The sequence below is a fragment of the Parasteatoda tepidariorum genome, chromosome 2 (genome assembly GCF_043381705.1).
Source record: "Parasteatoda tepidariorum isolate YZ-2023 chromosome 2, CAS_Ptep_4.0, whole genome shotgun sequence".
Lineage (NCBI taxonomy): Eukaryota > Metazoa > Arthropoda > Arachnida > Araneae > Theridiidae > Parasteatoda > Parasteatoda tepidariorum.
Genome location: NC_092205.1, coordinates 30,884,951 through 30,910,052, shown reverse-complemented (window position 1 = coordinate 30,910,052; position 25,102 = coordinate 30,884,951). Strand labels below are relative to the sequence as shown.

General features: G+C 27.5%; 1 protein-coding gene across 1 annotated transcript; it reads left to right on the top strand.

The window, feature by feature from the left end:
• Positions 1-23: 23 nt before the first annotated feature.
• Positions 24-23,133, top strand: LOC107454961 (Tsr1 ribosome assembly factor). The gene is made up of 20 exons (XM_016072329.3): positions 24-285; positions 1,834-1,904; positions 4,075-4,161; positions 6,111-6,223; positions 6,756-6,834; positions 6,943-7,056; positions 10,638-10,708; positions 11,630-11,783; positions 13,180-13,353; positions 14,709-14,811; positions 15,207-15,406; positions 15,487-15,554; positions 16,015-16,107; positions 16,985-17,126; positions 17,307-17,358; positions 19,732-19,940; positions 21,115-21,217; positions 22,544-22,684; positions 22,768-22,842; positions 22,923-23,133. The coding sequence occupies exons 1-20, from the start codon at positions 192-194 to the stop codon at positions 23,099-23,101; spliced, it is 2,322 nt and encodes a 773-aa protein (XP_015927815.2). The 5' UTR covers positions 24-191; the 3' UTR covers positions 23,102-23,133.
• Positions 23,134-25,102: the final 1,969 nt, after the last annotated feature.

Below are 25,102 nucleotides of genomic sequence, written 5' to 3'. Positions count from 1 at the left end.
AACTTAGTGGTGAGTGCGCATGCGCGAAATCTGCAGATATTCATCACAACTTCAGCTACATTGAAATAAGCAGTCGGAAACTGTTCTAAATTAGTAAGTAAATATAAACAAGAACAAGTCGTATTTTGAATGAAATTACACGTGTATGGTATAATATTAGTTGCAAATCTTTACCATTATAATTTTAAATTATGAGTAAAAAGGAAGCGCATCGACCAGGGCCTTTCAAGCAGATAAATAAACCACATAAAATTGAGCAAGGGAAATCTAAAAGGCGACTTAAAGGTAATGCATATTTCACTGTTTTTGACGATTTGTGAATAGAAATTAGTGAAATAGTTTTCACTCCTTATAGTTCTTTTTCCTTCGTTTTATCAACATTTTATTTACATTATTTTTATTTACAAATGTGGATTGCATCCCAATTGTTGAAAGTAATAATTTATAATTTCTTGCTAATTTAGAATGAATGATCTGTTATTTAAAATTATTTCATTATACTTTATACTTTGGGATATTAAATTTACTTTCTTAAAAGATACTTGTAAAAAAATGCTTTCAAGCTGTGATTTTCATAACAAAAACACTATTTTGTGTTAGCCATAGCAAAAATTAATCTTTTTTACAATTAAAGTGTGTTCAAATCAGCTCAATTTTCCACTTCCAGCTTCAGATGTCACAACAAACTGGTACAATTCCTTTGCATGTTTTTTTTCTTCATATTGAACAATAAAATAATTTTCGTAATGTGATCATTTTGCACAGTTTTTCTTTCAATATTTTTATTATTAGCTTAGACGTTAGGGATGACTGACGATATCTTCGTATTGTGATCTGCTAAGCCACCTAAAATCGCTTCGATGCCAATATGATATCAAGCAGGAAAATTAGAAGAAAAGAAAAAAAAAGCATGTTGATTTTCGCCTGGGGTGGCTATAACCTTTCAGTTTGTCCCTCTTTTTTTAGTTTCTTGTGGGTCGTTCTCATGAAGTTACCAAAACTTGGCGATTATTCTGCCACAGATCACGAGACAGAAATCTCCCTGGAAAAATAGCAAGTGTCAAATAAATATTACATTTATTAGATTGCAAGTACAAATTTTAAGTGTCACCTGAAGGAAATAAAATATGCTGAATGGGGTAAACTCCTAATCATTTCCAGACAAGTCGTTTAAATTATTTTTCTAATTTAATGTATTGAAAGTAATTTATTATTGCAAATGAAGAACCAAGCAATGATAATTGTTTACTTTTTTTTTTTTGCCTTGGCCAGGGCTGGCTTAAGGGTAAGCGAACACCCAAGGCCACCAATTTAACACCGGATTAATAGCTTTTTCCCAAGATTTTTTTCTTTTCCGTTTGTTAAATATCTTGGACATGTTTTTACTATTTCTTGGATATACAAGTTTGTCTAGGTTTTTCTGAGAGGTATCTATTTTGTGAAAATTTAGACCTAATTTGTGAAAATTTAGACTATAAAAAAATCAACACAAAAATATGGATAATTTATTGATTCTTAAGGGATACAAAAATAAAATTTTAAGAAAAAGTATTTTGTGAAACTTCAGTTTTTTCTAAAATTTAATTTGTGAAGGTACCACTAAATGGGGTGCTACGTCTTGCAAACCCTGCCTAGAATAAACCATATTTAATATATACTTAAGCAAAATATGATTTTTATTATCCATGATATGATAAAATGGCTTAATGTTTCACCCAGGGCCTCTAAAACTGTAAACTACCCCTAGCCTTGGTAACGACAATCAATTTCAGATTTTACATTAATTTGTAATAATTTTATTTTTTAATTTGCTTATACTTTTTTCATTTTTAGGCAAAACTGATGTTAAAGCTCAAAGTATTCGAAGGAAACATTTATTAAGCAAAGAAGAAAGAAAGAACCAGGTAACTTGTTAAAACTTATCATTAAATTGAGAAACTCAGATTGTACACACGAATGCAACACACATCCAGCTAAGAATCTAGTCTTCTTTCTTTCTTTGTTGTTTTGTTTAGACTATATAAAAAAAATTTGTTTACAAAAAAATCACTTGATGCATAAGTTTCTTCTTAACACGTTGACTGCCATGTCACTTATATTCGGGTGACAGCAAAGTTTCTGATCAGACCACGCCACACACATTGGGGTGACGTTTATTTTACTACTTGAGAAGGATTTTCCCATGTATTTGAAAAGATATTTCACAGGAAGTATCAAAAGTATTGAATTGTTATAAAAGTAATACAGAAATGGTTTATTAAGAAAATTATCTGGAGTTCTTTGCAATTTAACTCACTAAGAAATAAGTTTTCTATTTTTTTTGTCATTTTATCAAATTAGGGTAAAAAAAGTTATACTCCTCTTTACTTGGCAAAGATTCAAACTAATAATGTAAAGTTGCAAGATGAGAAGCAGATGTGAAGCACCAGACACAAATAAAGAGGCATGATACCATGGAAACAAATGGCACAAACTATTATTCTTATGACCACCAGAGACTCGCATTTATTGAAATACTGGTGGGAGTACTCAGCAGAATATGCAATGTACATTGATACTTGTGACCTGAAGGAGATTTCACTGTAAGCTCAACCAGCATTTGACGTGTTAAACGGTTGTAGATTATGCAAGGCATAAATACATTATTTTTTCCACTGTTATTTTATATTCTTAACTTTACATTTTTGCACTTAAAATCGAAAACTTGTTTTATAACTATACTTTTAAAATAAATTTTAAATATATGTTTATGACCCCTTAAAAATAGGCCTGTTCCAGTAGATCTAAATATTTTTCAATTAGACTAGAAATTTGTTTTGTAAATTTGTGACCCCAGTGATAATTTTTATCAGCTTAAAATTTTGATATAAAAAAAAGTTATCCTGATGTAGTTCTAATAGATAAGTTTTCCATAATGTTTTATGAATTTGAGACGCCATATGCGATTTGACAAATTTTAATGAATATTTTTGAATGAAAGTAGATGCTATCGAAAAAAGTTAATTAAATTACCTTTATTAAAATTTTGCATTTGAAATTCCTTATTCTAAATTTTTTTTTAATGAAAAGGTATTGTTGTTGACGGTATCTGCTTCATTCATGATTTTATACTTACTCACTCTTTTACTGGAAAAAGTGTCAAGTGTCAACAGCTGACCTTATAAATAAATAAACAGCCTGAATGACCAGGCTCTTAGATTAACCCTTTATCATTTTAGCAGCTCAGCAACAATACTTTTTCCATAGCTTGGCAACCCCAGATGGGTTTTGAGTGTCTTGATTAGTTTTTCTCATGCATTTTTTTTCTTTGCCAACAGTCCTCCTGTTTTTTCTTCTTCTTTAAATCGGACAGGTCTCCCCATTGATGCCTGAAAGTGACTTTTGATTGTATCCATAGCAATAATAATATGTTAAAAATTTTTGAAATTGAGTTTAAGCAAATTGGATTTGTGACTGGTTCTTGTTATGGTTTTCCATATTATGGTTTTATCTATGATATAATTGTAATTTATAACAAGATCGCATTAAATTAAAAAAAGAAAAAAACTATTTCAGGGGTTTTAATTTTCTGTATTTAATGCAATGTTGCTTGTTTAATCAATCTATTATGCACAATATGCTTCTTTCAATAATATTCTCATTCTCTTTTTACTTATTTGTCACTTATTTTCTATTCAATATGCATATCACATTACATATAGGATTAAAAAAAATTTAAAAAATTATTGTGAAAATTGCAGAGTTTAATAAAAATATATTGAGTTGAAATTCTTCTTAAAACCTGAGGATTTTATTCTAAATAATGTATATAGTGTTATGTTAATGGTGCAACAACACAATTGAACATCGAATAACTGATAAAATTTTTTTTGATGGAAGGTTATAAAGTGTTTGTTACAGTTTTTAAATGAACTCTGGATGAAATAGGTTTTTAATTGCTTATTATATGTTTGTTGTATTTTTATTTCTTCATATTTCTATCTTTATAGTTCATTAAAGATCTTAATAATTTATTATATTCTTATACTTATATATATATGTTCTGAAATCATGTCTGTTCTCTATGTAATACAGCTTAATCAAATTCGTAAAGCTAAGAAGGAAGAAGTTCTGAAAATGAAAAGACGTGTTGGTCTTGCTCAAACTCCTCCAATAGCTGTAGTAAGTTCTCATATAATTTTTTAAACAAATTATTTATAAACTAATTATCATTATTATTTCTACTGTATAAATTTTACTCAGAAGTTCAGTTTAAGTTCAGAAGACTTCAATATTTATAGTATTTAGTGTGAATTGAAATGGTTGCTCTTAATATTATAACATTGTTTTTTGTTTATTATTAAATATATTGTCTATAAATATTCTTTCTTTTTATCTTACTATTTAAACTAAATGTACGAAAAATGATGATAAAATAAAGGTGTTTCAATCATCTAAAAAAAGCTAAGATATGTAAGCAAGATCAAAATTTGGATTCCTAATCAATTCAAAGACGTTTATTTGACGGCATGGAAAAACAACTGATGTTCATGCAACTTGAAGAACATGAACCTTTTTTTAAATAAATGATAACTGGTGATGACAAGTGTATTGCTTACAACAATGTGGTAAGCAAACAGTTTTAGTCCTGAAGTGAAAATTCGTCATCAAATACTTCATCACAGGGAGGTTATCTTCTTTTTGTGGTGGAATTGGAAAGGCGTGTTGTTTTATAAGCTCCAACCAAAAAAAAAAACAGATCAATTCAGATGTTTTCTGTTGGCAATTAGACAGTTTGATTGAACCTGTCATCTAGAAACATCCTAAGCTCGGCAATCGTAAAGATGTGGTGTTTCATCACAACAATGCGAGACCACATACATCTTTGATGACCAATGAAAAGTTATTGGAGCTTGGGTGGGATGTATTGCCCGTGCATCATACTCACCTTACCGTGCGTCATAAAACTTCCACTTGTTGCGCTTTTTTCGAAACATCTTTCGTGGAATATTGTTAAATTCAGACCAGTTTGTGAAGCAGCACCTTGTACAGTTTTCACATTGAATTCACCTTGTACAGTTTTTCACAAATGAAGACAGGTTCTTTTACAAACAAGGAATTATAAAGCTCACTCAGTGTTTTCATCTCAGAAAAAAAATGCGTGAGAATTTCTCACCCTTTCTCAAAAACAGGGTGAGATTTCAAAAAGTTAAGTGAGATTTCTAAAAAAAAAAAAAAAAGACTTGAAAAATAAAAATCATTTCTTTAATTATAATGCATTTTTAACATCTTCTAATTTTTAAAGCATTGAATATTTTTGCTGCATCATCATATGGAAAATGTTCTACATCTACTTTTTCATCAGCTATTCTCATTAGGTTGCTCAAATTGCTATTTGTTTCGTTTTGATCGTTTCTCCCCATATTTCTTTCAATTTCATTTGTCCGTTTCGGAGTAGAAGATATTGGCTTTACAAGGTATTTGTCCATCTTACATTAACGAGCAAAAAATTTGAACATCTTACCTGAAGAAACCTTACCTACGGTAAACACGTGGTTGCAGAGAAATGCGTTCTGAAAGAGGTTCCGTGGTTCGGAAGGATGGTGTTCTGTTGTTCTTAAAGGTTCTGAACAATACTGGTAAATAGGGAAGCTAGATAATGGGGCAGATGTTGAAAATAATAAAGGATCCAGGAAGAAAAGTGAAACGGATTTTATTCTAAATGGCGCAAATGAGAAATTTTTTTCAAAATGCGAGAAATTCGCGAATTTTGAAATTGGTTTATAGAATGAACGAATTTTTCGCGGTCATCATTTTTTTATGCGAGATTCTCGCGTTGTAGTGTAAACACTGTCACTGAATGATGGCTAAAGGTCATCAAACAACAGAGAACACATATCATTAATTAACCTTCATATAAATATATGACTTTGAAAAATTAAGGAAAAAAATTGCAATGGCTTGTTACTCAATTCAGTATATTTGCCATAAAATAAAATGTTTTTTTTTTTTATCATTTAATGCTGCCAAAACTGTTTTAAATCTAAAAGATACTTTTTTTCTGCTATTCACTTTCAATTCAGTTAATAAACTGTTTTTAAAAATTTAATGCTTTTATTTTGTTTTCTAAGATGATTATGGCTTTAGATGATGCTATAAATGCAGAAGAATTTCTAGATGAAATAAAATCCTGTGATGATGAGTTAGAAGTAAAGTACAGTTCACTTGGCAATTGTCACATAAGGTAAATAACTTATAGCTTTGTTTTTTCCTGAAGTGTATTTTCTAAGCAGATTTTCTCTATTATTTGAAGTATTAGAAAAGAATCTGAGTGAGATTTCTTTAAATTTTTGTATTCGTATTATGCATTGATTTAGCATAAACAGGGTTCCTACAGCCTGAAAATTTTTTTTAAGTGGTAGAAAAATTGAGAGATATCTAGATTGAGATATATCCAGTTTTAAGCTATCAATAAATATTAAATTTAAAGGAAATATATGTGGGTGCTAAAAATAATTCTAACAATTTTGTGTTTCACTAATATATGTAAAAAAATTTCAGTAGTCGTGAAACATTTCAGCTACTACTTATTTATATTTTCTAGGTTGTGGGAACCCTGATATAATTAAAAAAGTTATTTCCAAATGCATAGGAAGTTTTTATGTTATTAATTTTGTGTATAGCAAAAAGCTGAAAAAATTTCTTATGCATATTTTTTTATTTTAAATTACTGTTATTTTCATTTGTATGAAATTTTTCAATGAAATATTTTACAGTTCTTCCCGTTTGAAACAGAGGTTTACATTTGTAGTACCAAGAAAGACAGACATACATTCAATTATGGATGCAGCTAAGGTTCGTATTCAATGTTTGCTTTTTTTTCTGTTACTTAAATTTGTGTGTATAAGTACTTAAAATTAAATGATGTAGGGAAATCTTAAATATAATTTTCATTTATTTAAGGTTTCTGAAATACTATTGCTTCTTCATTCAACTGAAGTTCCTGATCAATATACTGAGATGCTTTTATCTGTCCTTATTGCCCATGCATTACCAACAACAATTCATGCTGTATTGGTAAGACATTTTTTATTTATTAATTTTTTTGTTTCTGAAAAATATTAATTATTTATAATCTGACTTATCACATTTGTGGAATTCTAAAATTTATCTGCTGATTGCAGGAGAAATTATATTCCGAGTTTTTCGTATCGTCCTTCCAGGTCTAGAAACTAAGAGCAAGGCATGTGATTTTTTCGCGGAATTCCACATATCTCAAGACCACTGATTCAGGGATTTCCGCAAATCAAAACTTATGATCCAACAAAATTTTCACTGCATACTAATTTAAAGTAAGAGTTGAGATTTAAAGTAAGAATTATGAGCTCTGGAATCAAAAATATGAATTTTTAAATTTTTGCTAAATCATGTTAACGAGACGTTTTCATACACACAATTCTTTCACCAATTTGATTTTTTTTTTCCAGTTAGTCGGATTTTCATCATTTTTGATATTTGAAACTATGTTGAAGTTTGTTAATATTGCGAATCATATTCAGATTCACGCAATTTTAATTTCAAGCATCGACTTCCGTATTTACCTGATTTAAAAGCTACATGTAATGAATCATATTCACACGATTTAAAAATTTTACATCATGATAGATTTGTATTCATGTGAATTAAAAATCCAATATTGCTATTCATTTTCACCGGATCTAAAATATACGCGATTTAAAAAGCCAATATCTAGGCTTGTCTTTTCACTTCTTCAAATCCAATACCGTGATTCATATTCACGCAGTTTTAAAATCCAATATAGGATTTCTTGTAGGAACTAATTTTTTTATTAAAATTAGTAACTAAACAGGTGTGATATTATTCATTGGTTGATTAATTAAAAGTTTAATTATAAATCTTAATTCAAAAAATTATGTTAAATACAGGGATGTGATTCTTCCGCGGATCCGCTGATTTCCGCTTTTTTCAGCTTTTTCCATATCTTCCGCTCTTTTTTCATAAATTTCCGCTCGGATAAAATTTTTAGGCAGTAAATGATATTTAGTTGAAATTTTTTTTCTTCCGCGGAGCGAAAGTATTGAAGCCCCCAATAAACCTTTCTTCACATGTCAATCTGCTGGCTGGGGTAAAAGTGGTTGACCTTGGTAAAACGATGCTTTCTCCAACTCCACTACTCTCTTATCTTTTCAGGAATGAAAGACTCTTTAAAATATCTGACCATGTTCCAAAAACTTAAGGGGAGTCGAACGTACGATATAGTCGGACTTGCGACTTGTTGCCTTGACAACCGCGACTTCCGCTATAGATTGGAAAAAAGAAAAAAAGTCCTAAGCAGTTTCGTTTCGGCCGCTGATATTTGATTTCTTTTGATTGGCTGATTTACAGAATTTTAAATATTAGGAACTGGGCCAGAATCTGCTAAAATTGCGATTCTTATTTAGATGGTTTTTATGTAAATCATCGATTTTCGTATTTAACTGATTTAAAAGTTGCTTGTTGAGATTCGTTTTTACACGATTTAAAAATCATTACTCGCAATTCCCATTCACGCAATTTAAAAATTCAATATCGCGATTTGTATTTAAGCGTTTTTAAAACCCAATATCGCGATTTGTATTTAAACGTTTTTAAAACCCAATATCGCGATTCATATTCCCGCTAGTTTAAAATCCAATGTCACGATTCGTATTCATATATATTTTTAGATTTCAATATTGTGATTCGTTATCACGCGGTTGTAATGTCAAACATCGATTTTCGTATTTATACGCGGTTTAAACATTACTCATTGCGATAAGTATTCACGGACTCTAAAAATTATGTATCGTGATTCTTATTTACGCGATTTAAAAATTCAATACCGCGATTTTTATTTTCGTGCTTTTAAAATCCAATATCGTGATTCTTACTCACGTGATTTTAAAATTCAATATCGTGATTCTTATTCACGCTATTGTAAAATTGAACATCGCGATTCTTATTCACGCGATTTTAAAATCAAACATTGTGGTTCTTATTCAAGCGATTTTAAAATCCAACATCGCTATTCTTATTCACTCTAATTTAAAATCGAACATCGCGATTCTTATTCACGCAATCTTAAAATCCAACATCGCGATTTTAAAATCCGATATCGCCTTATTCACGCGATTTTAAAATCCGGCATCGCGATTCTTTTTCACGCGATTTTAAAATCAAGCATCACGATTCTTATTAACGCGATTTTGAAATCCAACATCGCGATTCTTAATCTAAGGCCTCTAAAAATTGTGTACGAAATGAACTTTCTTGTCCTATCAACAGTCTACAGATCAGTCATGTTAATAAAAGACCATCGAAAAAGGAAAGAACTCATGACAAAGTCCATAAAGGTCCTTTGACCATTAAAGAAATGTTTTTTTAAAATGATGTGATACATAAAATCGTGCTTATGCATAATTACTCAAAGTTATCTAAATTATTTTTAAAAAAAATTTTTAATCAAGATTTTATTTAAGAACATAATTACCATTTATTTATATTTATTTGAATAGATAATAATCTAATCATTATCAGATTGGCTATTGAATTCATATAATTTTTTCTTTTGCACGTTCAATGCTGCAGTTATAAACTTCCTCTTTTTTGTGTTTTTGTCAATCACATCCCTGTAAATATGAATCGGTATCTTGTTGTTTTTGCACATAAAATTTCCAGTATGCAAAAAAAAAGAAACCAAATAAATGTTCTGATTTATAGACATAGTGCGTAGCGTTTTTAAAAAGTGCATAAAGGTGCTTATTTTTTTATTTTCGTTACTTAAAAGCCCTTAAAGGTGCTTTTTTCAAAGGGTGTTTTTAAAAGGTGCTTAATTTTCGCTTTTCAAAAATGAGATTTTTTTCGTTACCATGTCGATTCTCGCCATTTATTATCCAAAAGCATGCTTTTCACGTTCTTATATTCACCGTTTTCACAATTCATTTCGATGTACCGCCGATCCATAGCGTGTGAAAGCGCCAATCATTTTACATGTTTGATTAAATACTTGCGAATCCGTATCTGCGTCTACTGAGCTGGCTTCAGTGAGATTATTGCCTTCTCATGTGCAACTCTGCTGCATTATGTAAGATATTCTCAATTTTAGACTTCATTTTCCACCCTCTGATAACGAACTGAAAAATCTCTCGATCATTTAATAATGTCTAATATAATCAAAAAAAGAGTTCTTTGTCAGAAACTAGTTACTTTCTCATGATCATCTAAAGTCTTTGAAAATTATTTTGCATTTTGTTAATGGCATGTAGTGCTTAAAAATATTTTTTGAGTGCTTAAAAAGTTCTTAAAAGGTGCTTATTTTTTGTTTAAAGATTTGGCTACGCACCCTGATAGAACGTTAATATGTGCACACATTAATTATCAATTAACTATTATGTGCATTCATAGCTACTTAGAAGTTAAACATTCAATAGTTATTCAGAAATAGAACCTTGTATATTTTATAGCTCTAAGCTAAAAATTTTGATTCTATCTTTTATGCATAATTTTGTTTATTAACTTTTCTATTTGTTTAATATTTTATTTTAATAATGCGTGGTATCGAACAAACAGGATGAGTTTTTATTTGATGCCTAAAAATATTTTTAATTAATTTTTTTCAGGGATTAGATAAGCTAAATCCAAAAAAGAAGGCTGATTGCAAAAAACATCTATTAAAAAATATTGAGACAAAGTAAATATGAAGTCTTTCTCATTCCATGTATTTATCACTTAGATATTGTTTGAAATAAGGTAATTATTTATATTAGTTAACTCATGGATGCTTTATTAATGAATTTCCTATACATTATATAAGAACTCACTATTGTTATTACTTAAAAAAGTACTTTTATATGTATTTAAGTAAACTTTAAATCTGTGTAATTATAGGAAATAATTAAAACAAAAAATACTTAAGTATCATTACAAACTGTTTTTATCTCTGTTTTCTTGACATGCATTTGATTAACAAATGAATATTCAACATAATTTTATCCTACTGACAACAAGATGTTTATTTTAGCAGTGAATAATCAAATCTACAAAATAATCTGCTAAAACAAATTTTTTGTTATCAGTAGGGTAAAAGTATGTTGATTATTCATTTGTAATTGTTCCTAAAATATTTGTTACAAGCGATATGTTTCAAAAATGTTTGTGTACAGTGCATGGAAAAAAACGAACATGATGCATGTATTATGAATATAAAGTGCTATCTGATGCTGTTTTACATATTTCTATATACCAACTTGCAGAAATTTATTAACAAGTATATACTGCTAACTTTTATTATAGTTTTTCAAATTCCGTAGGTTTAACAAGTCTTAACTTTTAACTTAATCTTGTGAAAGTTTTTATGTTTCAGTTCATGAATTTTTTGTGTAGATTTGTTAAAAAGAGTTTTTATTAACAATTATATACAATTGACTTGTAAAAATTAAGTTAGAAAATAAACATAAAATCTAAATATCCATATATACACTTAAGGTAAATACAAGTTTCTTTTTATACGTAAATTTTCATACTGAAATTTTAATTTTTATTAGTTCAAGGTTTATTCAATCACTAATCAAATTTTATAAACTTTAATTTTTTACCAAACTTTTTGTTTCAGATTTCCTGAAGCCAAACTGCACCAGTCAGATACCAAGCAGGAATTACAATTGCTGCTTCGTCAGATAGGTAGTCAAAAGCAAAGGCCAATAACATTTCGAGATGCACGATTTCATATGCTTGCTGAAGATGCTGAACTAATTAATGTAGATATGGTACGTTTTCATTTCATATAATAATTTTGATCTAGTAAGTATTCAAAATGACCTATTCCACTAGAGTTTTGAATGTTTGTTTGTCCTTTTTTGTCAATACAATTTATTAGAATTTAAAAAATTATTTTTTTTTAGAAGAAAATTGTTTTTTTTTTTTNAATTAATTTTTTTTTTTTTTTTTTTTTTTTTTTTTTTAAATATATTGTCCACATACTTATCAGAGACATTAGTATAGTGCAATTTTGTTTATAATATTTCTTTTGCTTTGTAGTTTAATTATCAAAATCATATTATAGTTTTATGATTATCGTTTATATGATTTGTTATCATTTGCATGAGGCATTAGTGCATTTTTGTTTGTTTTCCAGTGATAGGACGTTTGAATTCCAGAAATTATATACTAATTTTAAGTTCATTATACACATATGATGATTTACTAATTAAATTAAACGACAATCTGTCTCGTTTAAAAAAATACCATTGACTTTATTTAATCGAAGTCAATTAAGTAGATATTTTTAATATAGGGTTGTACGTTAATCTAACTTAAATATGATAATTCTATGAACTTTTAATTTAAAATGATATACATGATAACATATTTGATAAGTTGCAAATTTGACGACTTGTATATTTTATTTTAATAATCAGAGCCCACACTAAGCATCGACAACTCGCCAAATGCGATAAAATCGTAAATTTGGCAAATAAAATTGTCTTTTGGCGAATGCTTTTTTCTACTGGAAGGAAAAATATGTATTTAATTCGATCCTCAAAATTATGTCAAAATGAATTTTTCTAAACAATTTTTTGTAAAATAGTAATTTTTGATTGATGTATTTTGGTAAAATAGTTTTCTATGGGGAAAAATTCATCGTAAAAAATAGTTAAGATTTGCATTTAGCAAATACTTTTGATATTTGGCTAATTTACTGGCTAATAATTCGAAATCCTTAGCACGGACCCTGATAAGAAATTATAAATGGAACTATTTTTGTTGTTTATCATAAACTATGTATTTCTTACCCTTAAAAGTGTTGTTGTTTAAAGTGATAGATTAGAAAACTATTTAAAATTATTGATAAGGTAAGAAAACATTATTTTCTTATCTTCTTATTTATAGTTACATTCTAAATCTACGGATTGCTACAAAAATAAACGGGGGGAAAAATCAGATTAAAATCGAAATGAATATGGAAAGAAGGAAAACTTATAATCTTTGTATTTTGCTTTACGTTGACCAAAATCATTAAAGATTTTGAAATAAAGACAAAATTTTAACATTGGTATTAATCATTAATTTTAAAGGGAATGAGCATGATTTCTAGTTATTCAAAATTTTGAAATGCCTGTGTTCAAATTAAAAATTATCTCTGTTTTCTTTGTACTTTTTTAGGTTTCTGGAAAAGGTACCCTAAAAGTTTCTGGTTATATAAGAGGCCAACCTTTAAATGTGAACAGTCTTGTACACATTCCTGGTTGGGGTACCTTTCAAATGAGTCAGGTTACATCATTTGCTGATCCCTTTGAAAGTGAGAAGAAAAAAAAGAATTTGCAATGGTCAATAACTGTAGGTACCATTTTTTTAGTTGATATTGATTAACCGAATATTATGTCCATATAAATTTTTTAATGCAGTTTGGTTTTGTAATGATTTATTGTAATCATGTGGCAAGTTTTTGTTAATATTAGTAATTGAACTAAGAATTTATTCTTTTTTTTTCCAAATTCGTTATGTTTTGAAAGGCTTAGCTACGAAAGCTGTAAATATATATTTTTTTACATTTTTATCAACTGACATAATGTTTAGAAATATTAATTTTATTTCTGATAGCAAACTATGGTGAAAGTATAATAAGTGAGTGAATTTGTATAATTTTGTATTAATTTGAAAACTACTTTTTTGTTCTGGTACTCATTGTAATTCATTCAGGTTATCTAAATTTCCTGCATTATTGACTATTGATATTTACCGTATTAAAGTTCTTTTATATAATTTATTGAAAATGTATGTGTAATTTTTATCATTTGTAATTTTTTTCTTAAAAAAGCATGGAACTGGTCATTCAAATAGTTTCACCCGAGTTTGACACAATATTAAAGTTCAAAATTATTCAGTTGAGACACTAAAAATATTACCATGTTAATTATATTATAGTGTCAGATATGGTTTCAGACATATTGTTAAAAAAAAAAAAAAAAAAAAAAAAGGCTTTTCTGCTTTAGATTATTAGGTATGGTTTCTAACTGATAGTTTTTTAAAATGATTCTTTATATAGTTAATTTGCATTGTTTTCTTGCTCCTTGTTTTTTTTTTTTTTTTTTTTTTNTTTTTTTTTTTTTTTTTTTTTTTTTTTTTTTTTTGCTTCAAAAGTATCATAGAGTTGGCTTTCCGTGAAAAAGTTTTTTTTTCTTTTCAACTTTTGGTACATTTTCTATTAACATTAATTACATGTTTTTTTAGTATATTATTTATATGTATATAAATAAGACGCATCTCAAAAATCTCTATTAAAATTTATGTAAGCAGTTAGGAAATTGAATAAGTCAGTTTGGACAAGTCAACAGAAAGTCATGAAAATTTTTTCCCCGAGCATTTGTGTTCGCAATTTAGTGAAACAAAGATCAAATTTCCTTTTGATTCATTTGAAGTTTTAAGACCAACTTACCTTTCTAAGCAATTTACCCAAAGTTTTCCTTCTTAGCTAGACAAATAGGTTTTTCTTTGTGTCATTCACAGAAAAGAAATTGATGCTATTACTTTGATATCTATATTCATATTTGTCGTTAAATTAGCTAGATCTAATTCACTATGCTGTTTTGAAGCAATGCGTGTTGTCAATTCTTTAGTCATTTTTTCATGCGCCTCTTTTTGCCTGATGAAGTGAGCATTTGTTTTATTCAAAATAAATTCATACTTAACAGGAAGAACCTGATCAACTTAAGCAAGAATCTTTGCAGTCTGAGGTAGAACCAGATCCTATGGAAGGAGAACAGACTTGGCCTACTCAGGAAGAGTTAGCTGCTGGTAATAATTGACTCTGTTTTTATAGTAACTTTTATATATATATTTTTATTTGACAGTTTTTTTCCCGTCAAAACAAAATTAAATTTTACTGTTATAAATACCTCTAATTTAATATAATACAATGTTCTAAAACAGAGTATGAAAATAGCGTTATACTATTGCTTTGGTTTCTTGTATTGGTTTTACATATTTGTTTAAATTGATTATGTATAGTTGTGTCCAAGATAACTGTAAATAAAATATATTAAATCAAAAAATAAATTGTACATCTCAATATTTCTTGATGAACAAGATCGACTTTAAATATTAAAATAATCTGTTTAAACAGTAAGAGTTGGCATATATATATATATTTGAATATTTTCAAAAGTTTAAATGCAGATACTTCATTTTAGCTGAAATGCAGCCTAAAAGGACTGTGAAAAAAGTGGCTGAAGGTACAAGTGAATATCAGGCATCCTGGATTATTGAGAGTGAAAATGAAGACAGTGAAAATAGTGGTGATGAAAGTGATATGGAAGATGCAGAACCCAACGAAAGCTTTGAAAATTGTGAATTAGAAAACACAGATATGGATCAAGATATGGGTGATACTGTAAGTTTTAATAATTTTTTCTGAATAATTCTACAACTTTGATGTTTATATTTTATACTAATATTATAAATTATATTTAGGAATCTATAGCAAGCATGAAGGATGAAAATTATGATAAAAATATGGATCTAGATGAAGAGAAAAAAATGTATGTGTTGTTGTAATCTACTTAAATATAATGTTTAGCTATGTTCTAAAAATGACTGACCATTTGAGAAATCGATTATAGAAAAACCCAAGATGGAAATGTATGGTATGACTGAATGGCATAAGATTTATTCTCATCAAGTTTCAATATAAAGTTCAAAGGTCCTGTAACAGATAATGCTGTTGGCATGTTATAGCGTTCTAAGTTAAAAGAATTGCTTTTGTTTCTGTTATTTTCTCTTCAGACTGTACCATGCTGATGCTGTAAGTGGTGGTTTGTTTGACAAACATTGTTACTTATCTTGAAAGTTAGTGAAAATAAATTATCTGTTTTCCCTAGCAAAATATATATTTTTGCTTTCCTATGTTTTTTTTAATTGATTTTTTTAAAATTGTTGGTCATTTTTGGAAAACTTGGTATAAAGTAAATTGCTTAATTATTTGTTGATATATTCTTTTAGGTTAGTTAGGTTTAAAGAAGAGAGGGAAAATGAAATGTTTCCTGATGAACAAGATACTCCAATCGATGTCAGTGCTAGAATTAGATATCAAAGGTAAGCAGTGTACATGTCCTATTTATAGTCACATAAAGGAGATGATGATATGATGGATATTGTGGAAATTTGAAATGTACTTTTTATAGACAACATGAAAAAAGAATTCTGTAATAAAAAAATTAGCTCAAATTTTAGGTGAGACAGGAACAAATAGTCAAACTAGTTATGCAAAACTCTATTTAAACATTGCACATGTTCAATTTCAAATTTTAGGTGAGACAGGAACAAATAGTCAAACTAGTTATGCAAAACTCTATTTAAACATTGCACATGTTCAATTTGCATTCCGTTCTAGTCAAACACACATTCTACATGCTTTACACCATATAATAGGTTTCGCATTATAGCGATACAATGTTTTGTGTTTGCTTTCGACTCAGTGTAACTAAAAAGCAAATTCTAAATGCTCTTACTTCTTTGCATCACATCTAATAACTTCCTATCTTCATAATCATGTTTTTCAAAGCCTGTCATGGTATACGTCTTTTTCTGAAGGTTTTCAAATCTTGATAATCATGCTGTGCTATCAACAGATTACTATCTTTCTAATAAAACTTTCTAGTAATTTTCTTCCTAATTGTCTGGTGCAAAAGAATCTCACAACAGTGACTCCTGGCTTATAAAACTTCTAAAATTATGTAATAGATGGTAGATGGTGCTTTTTTGTACAAAAAAGCACCATCTATCATTGAAAATGCAAACTATTTTTTATTGCAGATTCCCATGGTCCAGTATTATATGTCTTATCATTTACATCTTTCAACCAAACTGGACTTAAAATTGGTCTAAACTGGGTTGCTTTGAATTTTACCAACCCTGCACTTGAAATAAATTTATCTTAATTTAAAGTAAATGCATTTTTTTTTTTTATTAGGTATCGTGGGTTAAAAAGTTTCAATACTTCTCCTTGGGATCCTATGGAAAACTTACCTCATGATTATGCAAAAATATATAGGTTTGAACATTTTAGACAGACCAAAAAGAAAGTGTTAAATTCTGAAAAGGAAGGCTTGTGGGTAGGTGTAATTATTATTTTGTATTAAATTTTATTAATTGCATTTTATTCATTAATTATTTTGAATAAGCATTGTTAATAAGTTAGCTTAGCAAGTAATTATTTTTGCTGTTAAAATAAAATATTTCTTTAAAGCTTCTGTATTATTAGTCTGACTTTCTGTTTAAAAAATTTTTTTCAGTCTGAAACATATGCTACTCTCTTCATCAAAGATGTTCCACAATCCTTATATGGTAACAAAATAATATTTTTAGTATAATTAAACCTTTCATTAAAATTTTTATTTGTCTATAAATTCCATGTAAAAATTAATTTATTGATTTTATGAATCAAACTTATGCTCTTTGAAATGACTCATTTACAGTGACCCTACCATTATAACGATGATCCATAAAAACCAATTTTTCAAATTGGATTTTATGATGTGCATTATTGCTTAAGTGCAATGTTATTCAAATATTTGTTTAAATACTCATACTCAATCATTCATTTAAATATAGCATCTTTAGTTTTTTTCCCTCCATTCTTAAAAAGTTCATTTATAATTTTTAAACATTTACAAGCAATTGTTAAACATTTTTGTGGATTTGTAACAAAAATATTTTTATCTAGATTAAGTCATTTGATAACAGAAGGGGGAAAAAGGTTAAAAAATAAAAGCAATTTTTTCTAATGCTATCCTTTGATAAGTTTCGAACATCTTCTTGAATTCTCCCTGAATAAAAATATTACACGACTTCATTAAGTCTTATTCTAGGTTAGGGGTTTTTAATGTATGATTTTTTTGTTGATATTTTAGTGTCACAAGGAACTACCTTATTTAATTTAAAATAATTTTGAAGAAAAAATCAAAAAGTCTGAAAGATTACAATTGTTTTAGATATCTAAAAATACAAAATTTGTGTCTATAAAAAATTAAAAAAATGATTGAAGGTTAGGTTGAAATTAGGTTGTCTATAAAAAAAAATATAATGCGGGGGAAAAAGAGAATTCTTACATAATATGTATATTAATATCAGTCATAACCATCATTTTTTTCTTCTTTTTTTTTAATTTATTAAATTGGCAATTTATTTTCAATCTTGTAGTCAGTTTTTCTTAGTTATGCACACATACCTTTTATGTCTACTTTTTTATTGACTAGCTATTCTATTGAATTCAGGCTATTTCATTTCAAACATCGCAATTTCTTTCTTAAAATATGCTCCAAAAATTTTTTTAAGCAAGAAAAAAAACATTTCAAATTATTTAGAAATCAGAAAGAAAAAATTTGGTGGTCAAAAAATATTTTGTGAAATCAAGGGTCACTGAGAAATGTACTTGGCTAAAAGATACTTTTTTCTGTTATCAGCATAGCAAATGTCAAGGGAACTCAGATTTTTTTGTTTGTCATATCAAAAAATTTGCATTAGCAAAGTTAGACGCTTGACACGTCTGATATATATCAAGCATGTAATTTTTCAATTCTTTTTCGTTGAATTCAATAACTTTTGCAGTGGTGCAGTTTTTCCTAAAAAATATTAATTAATATATGATGAAAACTTATGTATATTAATATATTAAAATATTTTGTGAAATCAAGGGTCATTGAGGTCACAATTCACATCACCTTGCTATTTCGGAATTTTTTAATTTGATCAGATCACATAATGTAGTCATTATAGATTTGAAATGTATGGTGGGTGAAATGTATGGATTCTTTTAATGTATGGTATTGTAATTAAATTTGTAAACTTTTAATTTTTTAATGACTATTATTTAGCATATTATTTCAGCTAAAATTATGTTACAATACAAATAAAAATCATTTCAACATTTATTAAATCTAGTTTAATACACTTTCTCAACATTTAATCTATGCTTCTTCTGAAAATAATGCTAAAATTACTTTCTTTAGTACAAAATTACTGCAATCATACAAAGTACTGCAATCATCACAAAATCTTACAATATTTTTAAATTGTACTATATGTAACAATATGCTAAATGTTTTACTAGAAAATAGTTGCAAGAATAATTAAAGTGTGTAATTTAAAATATAACATGAAATAAAAAATAAACTATCTAACAAATGCACTTTTTTTCATTTAGTGTTTCAATTATAGTGGTATTCAGTTGATCAAAAATTTCACTTAATTTGAACCAGTATGAAATTTTTGAAAATTGTATTAGAAAAGAGCACTTTAAGAGCTGTTCATTTATAAAAATGCTGCACATTAGTAGATTCAGTATGGAAAACTGAGAGAATTTTGAATAAATAATCACAATCAAGTCCTTTCCTTCTTGCTCTCATCAAAATAACAGGTTGAAGTTTAACCCAAAAATTAAAAATGAATAAATGTGCATACATTTAATTTCACTATAGTTTTCTTGAATAAAAAAATTGGCATCTGTATGACTGTTTTCTTCAAAATTTTGGAACCATTAAGGGGTTAACAATGTATTTATTTTCTCCCCGGCAGTCTTCTCTTTTTATTAGGATTTTGGATAAATTGAATTTGTAGAATATTACACTTATTTGTATTACACTTTTCCGAATTTTGTAATAAATTAAACTGGTTTAACATATATTATTTTATTTGATTGTTCATTTTTTTATTTTGCAGAAGCATTTGAAAAAGACCATTCCATTCTTATTGTTTATGGGCTTCTACCACACGAACAAAAAATGTCAGTTATAAATACAGTGATTCGTAAGCATCCCTCTTGTAAATCTTCTATCAAATCAAAGGATGAACTAATATTTCATATTGGTTTTACTCGTTTCACATGTAAACCCATATTTTCTGAACACAAGACTGGTAACAAATTTAAAGTAAGTCTATTTTAAATCAAATGTACCTTTATTTACATTTATAATTATATGTTTCTTTTTACAGGTTTTTTTCTAATGCATCGTAAAAATATTTCTAATTGTTCTTACTTAATCATATAATAGATTTAGTATTAATTTCTTTCTTGTAAAATAATATGAAATTACACCTGATGAAATTTTCATGTTTATGAATTTTATCATCTCACACTTTCTAATGCAGTATAAAAGTATTGTAATAAAAAAATTTTTTATGTGATTGAGACAGAACTGAAAATTTAATGAAGGCTATTTGGAAAAATCAGGGATTTTTTTTTCTCCTGAATATTAGCTGCCTTTCTGACTAAACTAAATATTTTCCAGATTAAAGCTACCCCCATATTTTTGCAAAGGTCCAAAAATCTCAGGTGCCTGAGTGCCACTTTGCTAAATAATCCTAACTAGTGGCAAATATTGTAGTAAAATTTTAAAAGCAAATAACTGTTTTCTGCACTTCTCATTTCATATCATGCAGGCTTGGAAAAAAGTGGTTCTGGCTTTAAGAAATTTTGCATTTACGTAATCATTTTGTTTGTAGTATCTAAACCTATTCAAAAGAAATCAAAATTAGTTTTTATGACTGGTTACACAACTTAGTTTATATCTAACATTAATTAATTAATACACTAGTTAGTTTCCTCAAACCACTAAAAGGGCATTTCTGTCTGTTACACAATCTAATAGTCTGATCAAAAGTTCTTGAGATTAGTCTTTTTTGCTCACTTTAAATCTTAGTATTAAGAATAAGTAGTTCTGGAAATATTAAATAATGAAAGTTTGAACAATGGGCCTGCAAGTTATTCAGAAACAAGTTCTAAAGTTAAAAAAATAAAAATTAAATTAAAAGCTCAATAAGAAGTCCAAAGAAATAGATCAATGAAAATAAACAGTGCATTTTTACTGCTAATATTTGAATTTTATAATCAAATCTGTCAATAACCTAAATTTTAATTCCATATCATTAGTTATTTTACAATTAGTCAGATTTATCTTTAAACACTATTTTATTCATAAATTTAAGTGAAATCTCTTGAAGTTGATTCAAATAAATTGACTAAAACCTGTATGAATAAAGAAATGCATAAGTAAAGGAAATAAACAAGTGTTTTTAGATTTTTTTCCTTCTTTCCTTTTTTAGTATGAGCGGTATCTCCCACCTGAAGGTGCAGTTGTAGCCTCATTTTATGCACCTGTTCTATTCCCTCAAGCCTCTGTTACAGTTTTCAGACAACGGAAAGATGGTATGTAAATATTGTGTACAATTTTTAAATGTACTTATCCATGTCCTGTATGCATCAATATTTTTTTTAAAATGTGTAGTAAATGACTAACTTGAAATACAGTTGAATCCATAATAACAAATTGCTGAGGGTCAGAAAAATTGTTTTGTATTAACAGCAATTTGTTATACAGATATTACAATTTTTAACATCTTTTCCATATTGTATGGTTCCATTCACTAATATTATTGTATGATTCTTTTAAAATTATTTGGTAATGTTTAAAGACATAGCACCACTTAATTGATCTAAACAATAAATATGAAATTTATTTCGTGCAATTCTTTTTTAGAACTGATATATATATACAGAGTAGGATATTTTTTATTTCATTAATACATTTTTTTCTAGCATCTGACAGTATCGGCAAGATATTGTTTCAATTCCTGAATTTTCAAGAAATTCCTTCATCTTTCATAATTATTAAAATTTGATTCATTAAACTAGCATACTTTGCCCTCTTCTTTAAATTAATGGAACAACTTTTCACGTGTCTAACAAAAATAGTTAAGCAGGCATTTGTTTAAGTTACACAAAAAAGATATACTGAAGAATCAAACATTATATTCATAAAATTTTTTTACATTTAATTTTTTACGAAAAGCTATGTATCATCCTGTGTGCAATAGAGAATAATATGCTATTTGCATTAGAGAGTGAATAATAATTCTAATAGTAGAATTGATAGTGGTTTTAATATTTATAATCCAACAATTTTTATGTAACTTAGTCTGTGTTACATTAGCAATATTTTACAGGGAAAAAGAAACCCTATATTCTCTCTAGTGAGGACTGTTCTTGCTCACTCTACCTTAAATTATACTTTAGTATACCTTTATCATTAAATTATTAAAAAAAAAGAAGAATAATTTAAAAAAAGAAGAAAAAAAAGAATATTTTACCTAGAAACATGTTTTTTATCATCTTATGAGTTCACTTATATCATTTTTTATTTCATTTATTTGCATCAATAATAAAGTGTATATTAAGATTTATTTAGTAATGTAAAATTCTTGATTGTTAAAATATACATTGTAACTTATAGGAGCACATTGTATACTCCCTAATAACTGCACTTTTTGGCAAAAAAAATAAAAATCCTATAACAGTTTTCATGAGTTAAGACTTGTAAACATTAGTATATTTTACATAGCTTTCCATTAATTAAATTGTTTTAATTAAAATCTAGATTTGTTTTAAATAAAAGAGAGAATATTTTTTTGTAATTGTTTATGCACAATTACTGTATTATTTAAAATCAAAATTTTTTTTTCTTTTATTTTATAGGGTCTCTGGAGTTAGTAGCTACTGGAAATATGCTAAATGTAGATCCTAATAGGATTGTTGTTAAAAGAGTTGTACTTAGTGGGCATCCATTTAAAATTTTTAAAAGGTCTGCTGTTGTCAGATACATGTTCTTCAATAAAGGTATATAGGTTTCCTTTTATGTAAAACAAAATAAATATTAATAGAGATTTCATAGTTTACTTATCTTTTTTAATTATTTATAGATGATATAAATTGGTTCAAATGTGTAGAATTGTACACCAAGTGCGGAAGACGGGGCCATATCCGAGAGTCATTAGGTAAATAAGTTTTCATTTTCTTCAACATTTATTCTTTGACTAAATAAAAAAATTAATGCATAATTCTTTTCCTCCCAAAGGTTCTCATGGGCATATGAAATGTGTGTTTGATCAACAACTACAATCACATGATGTGGTTTTAATGTCTCTGTATAAACGTGTGTTTCCAAAATGGACTTATCAAGTTTACAATTCAAATGAAGAGAATTTAAATGTTGATTCTGAATCTATGACAACAGAAAACATATGTGATACGTAATTACAACTAGAAATAAATATAATTTTATTCTATCTCTAAATTATTCTTTTGTTACTATGTGAAATACTTGTTTTTTTTTTATCTTGATGGCAACACAAATATAAAAAGTAAAATCTATAATTTCTTTAGAATGATTATTAAGGAGTTGAAGTTCAAAATGAATGTAGCAGGGCTGATTGTGCTCCGGAAAAAATCTGGATATCCGGAATTTTCGCTAACAGTGATCCGGAAGTCGAAGGTCCATGCGTTTAAAAAAATCATTGATCACAGTTTCCGGAAATTAAATTTTCAAAGGTGGAACTTAAAAATACTTTTTACTTTATTTGTTTGTAAGGGAGTGCCAGAGAGATACTTTATAAGCTTATATTAATGATTAATATTCATTTTTTATGAGTAAATAGTTATTATAATCATAAACTCAAGAAAGAAAGACATATTTGTAAATTTCAATTACTTCTCCAGGTCATTATAGGTATGTGTAAAATTTTAAATATATTTTAAGTAATCTAAGAAATNCTTATTTTTTTTTTTTTTTTTTTAAACTTAAGAAATTTTCCAGAATTTAGACTTGGGCTCACAATCACCCCTGATGTAGTTAATATCCCATGTTAATTATTTTTATGAAAACATGTCCCAACATGACATGGAAATCTTTTATATTTTCAAAAATCATTAAAAAAAATAATCAATAATGCTACTTTTAAAATTTGAGAATAAATGTTTTGATTATCAACTCCTCAATTCTAAAAACTAAAATGTTTTTGAAAAAAAAAGGTGGCAGCAATAAAACGAAAAATTTAAAAAAAATTATGAAGCAGTCTTATTTTTTTTTTTTGTTTGGTGTTGATTGATTTATTACTGAAATGTAAATTTTTTTTCTAAAACATTAATTTATCCAAATTTTAAACAACCCTTTGGATAGAAATAAAAGTCAATAAATGGTAATTTACCTTTGTCTAAACAAAATACAAATTTAAAAAAGTCTGAAAATTCTCAAAGAAATTATATAGCTAATAAAATTTAATTTTATATTTGAAAAAGATTTATAACACTGAAATTTTTATTGTCGTTTTTTCTTCAAATACTCACAATAAAAATGCATAATACAACAGAAAATAATTTTTTCATTAATTTTGATAAATCTGAATTTAGATTTGAACATATTTAAGCTATAGAATTCGATCTGTACAATTAAGAAAGTTAATCTCAATCCTGAAAGTAGACCACAGGAGCTTATACGCTAATTTTGACTAATGAAATGTTTGAAAACTTTTCATTTCACCATTTAAATATCAGGGATGAGATTTTTCCGCTTTTTAGCGGATTTCCGCATTTTTCACTTTTATCTGTTAAATTTGCTTTTTTATCAAAAATTCAGATTTTCTAAAAATTTCATTTTTTTTTATAAGTATTCCGCTTTTTCAGAAAATTCACCGATTTTTAAAGAGAAACAGAAAATTCAAACAACATAGCTACCAATTCTTTCTTTTTTTTACTTATTTTACGGATTTGCTCCCCTTTTACACGCAGCAGATAAGATTTTCCGAATTTTTTACCCACCCTCCAGATAGATCCGATTTTCGTTGTTCAAACGACGCTGCTTCTGACAAGCCTTTTAGAGGTCCCAAGCCTGGAATCTGCTAATTTCTCGATTCTTATTCACACGATTTTAATATCAAACAGAGCCTTTCATATTTGCGTGTTGCGATTCTTATTCACGCGATTTGAATATTGTACGTTGCGATTCTTATTTACTAGATTTAAAAATCCGATATTGTGATTTGTATTTACGTCTTTTTAAAAACATATGTAGCGATTCGTATTCACGCAAGTTTAAAATTCAATGTGTTGATTTGCTCATGCGGTTTATAATATCAAACATTGATTTTCGTATTTATACGTGATTTTGGGATTCGCATTCTAAAAGTTATGCATCATAATTCTTATTTATGCAATCTAAAAATTACGCATCATGATTCGTATTTTTTGTTAATCGAATAA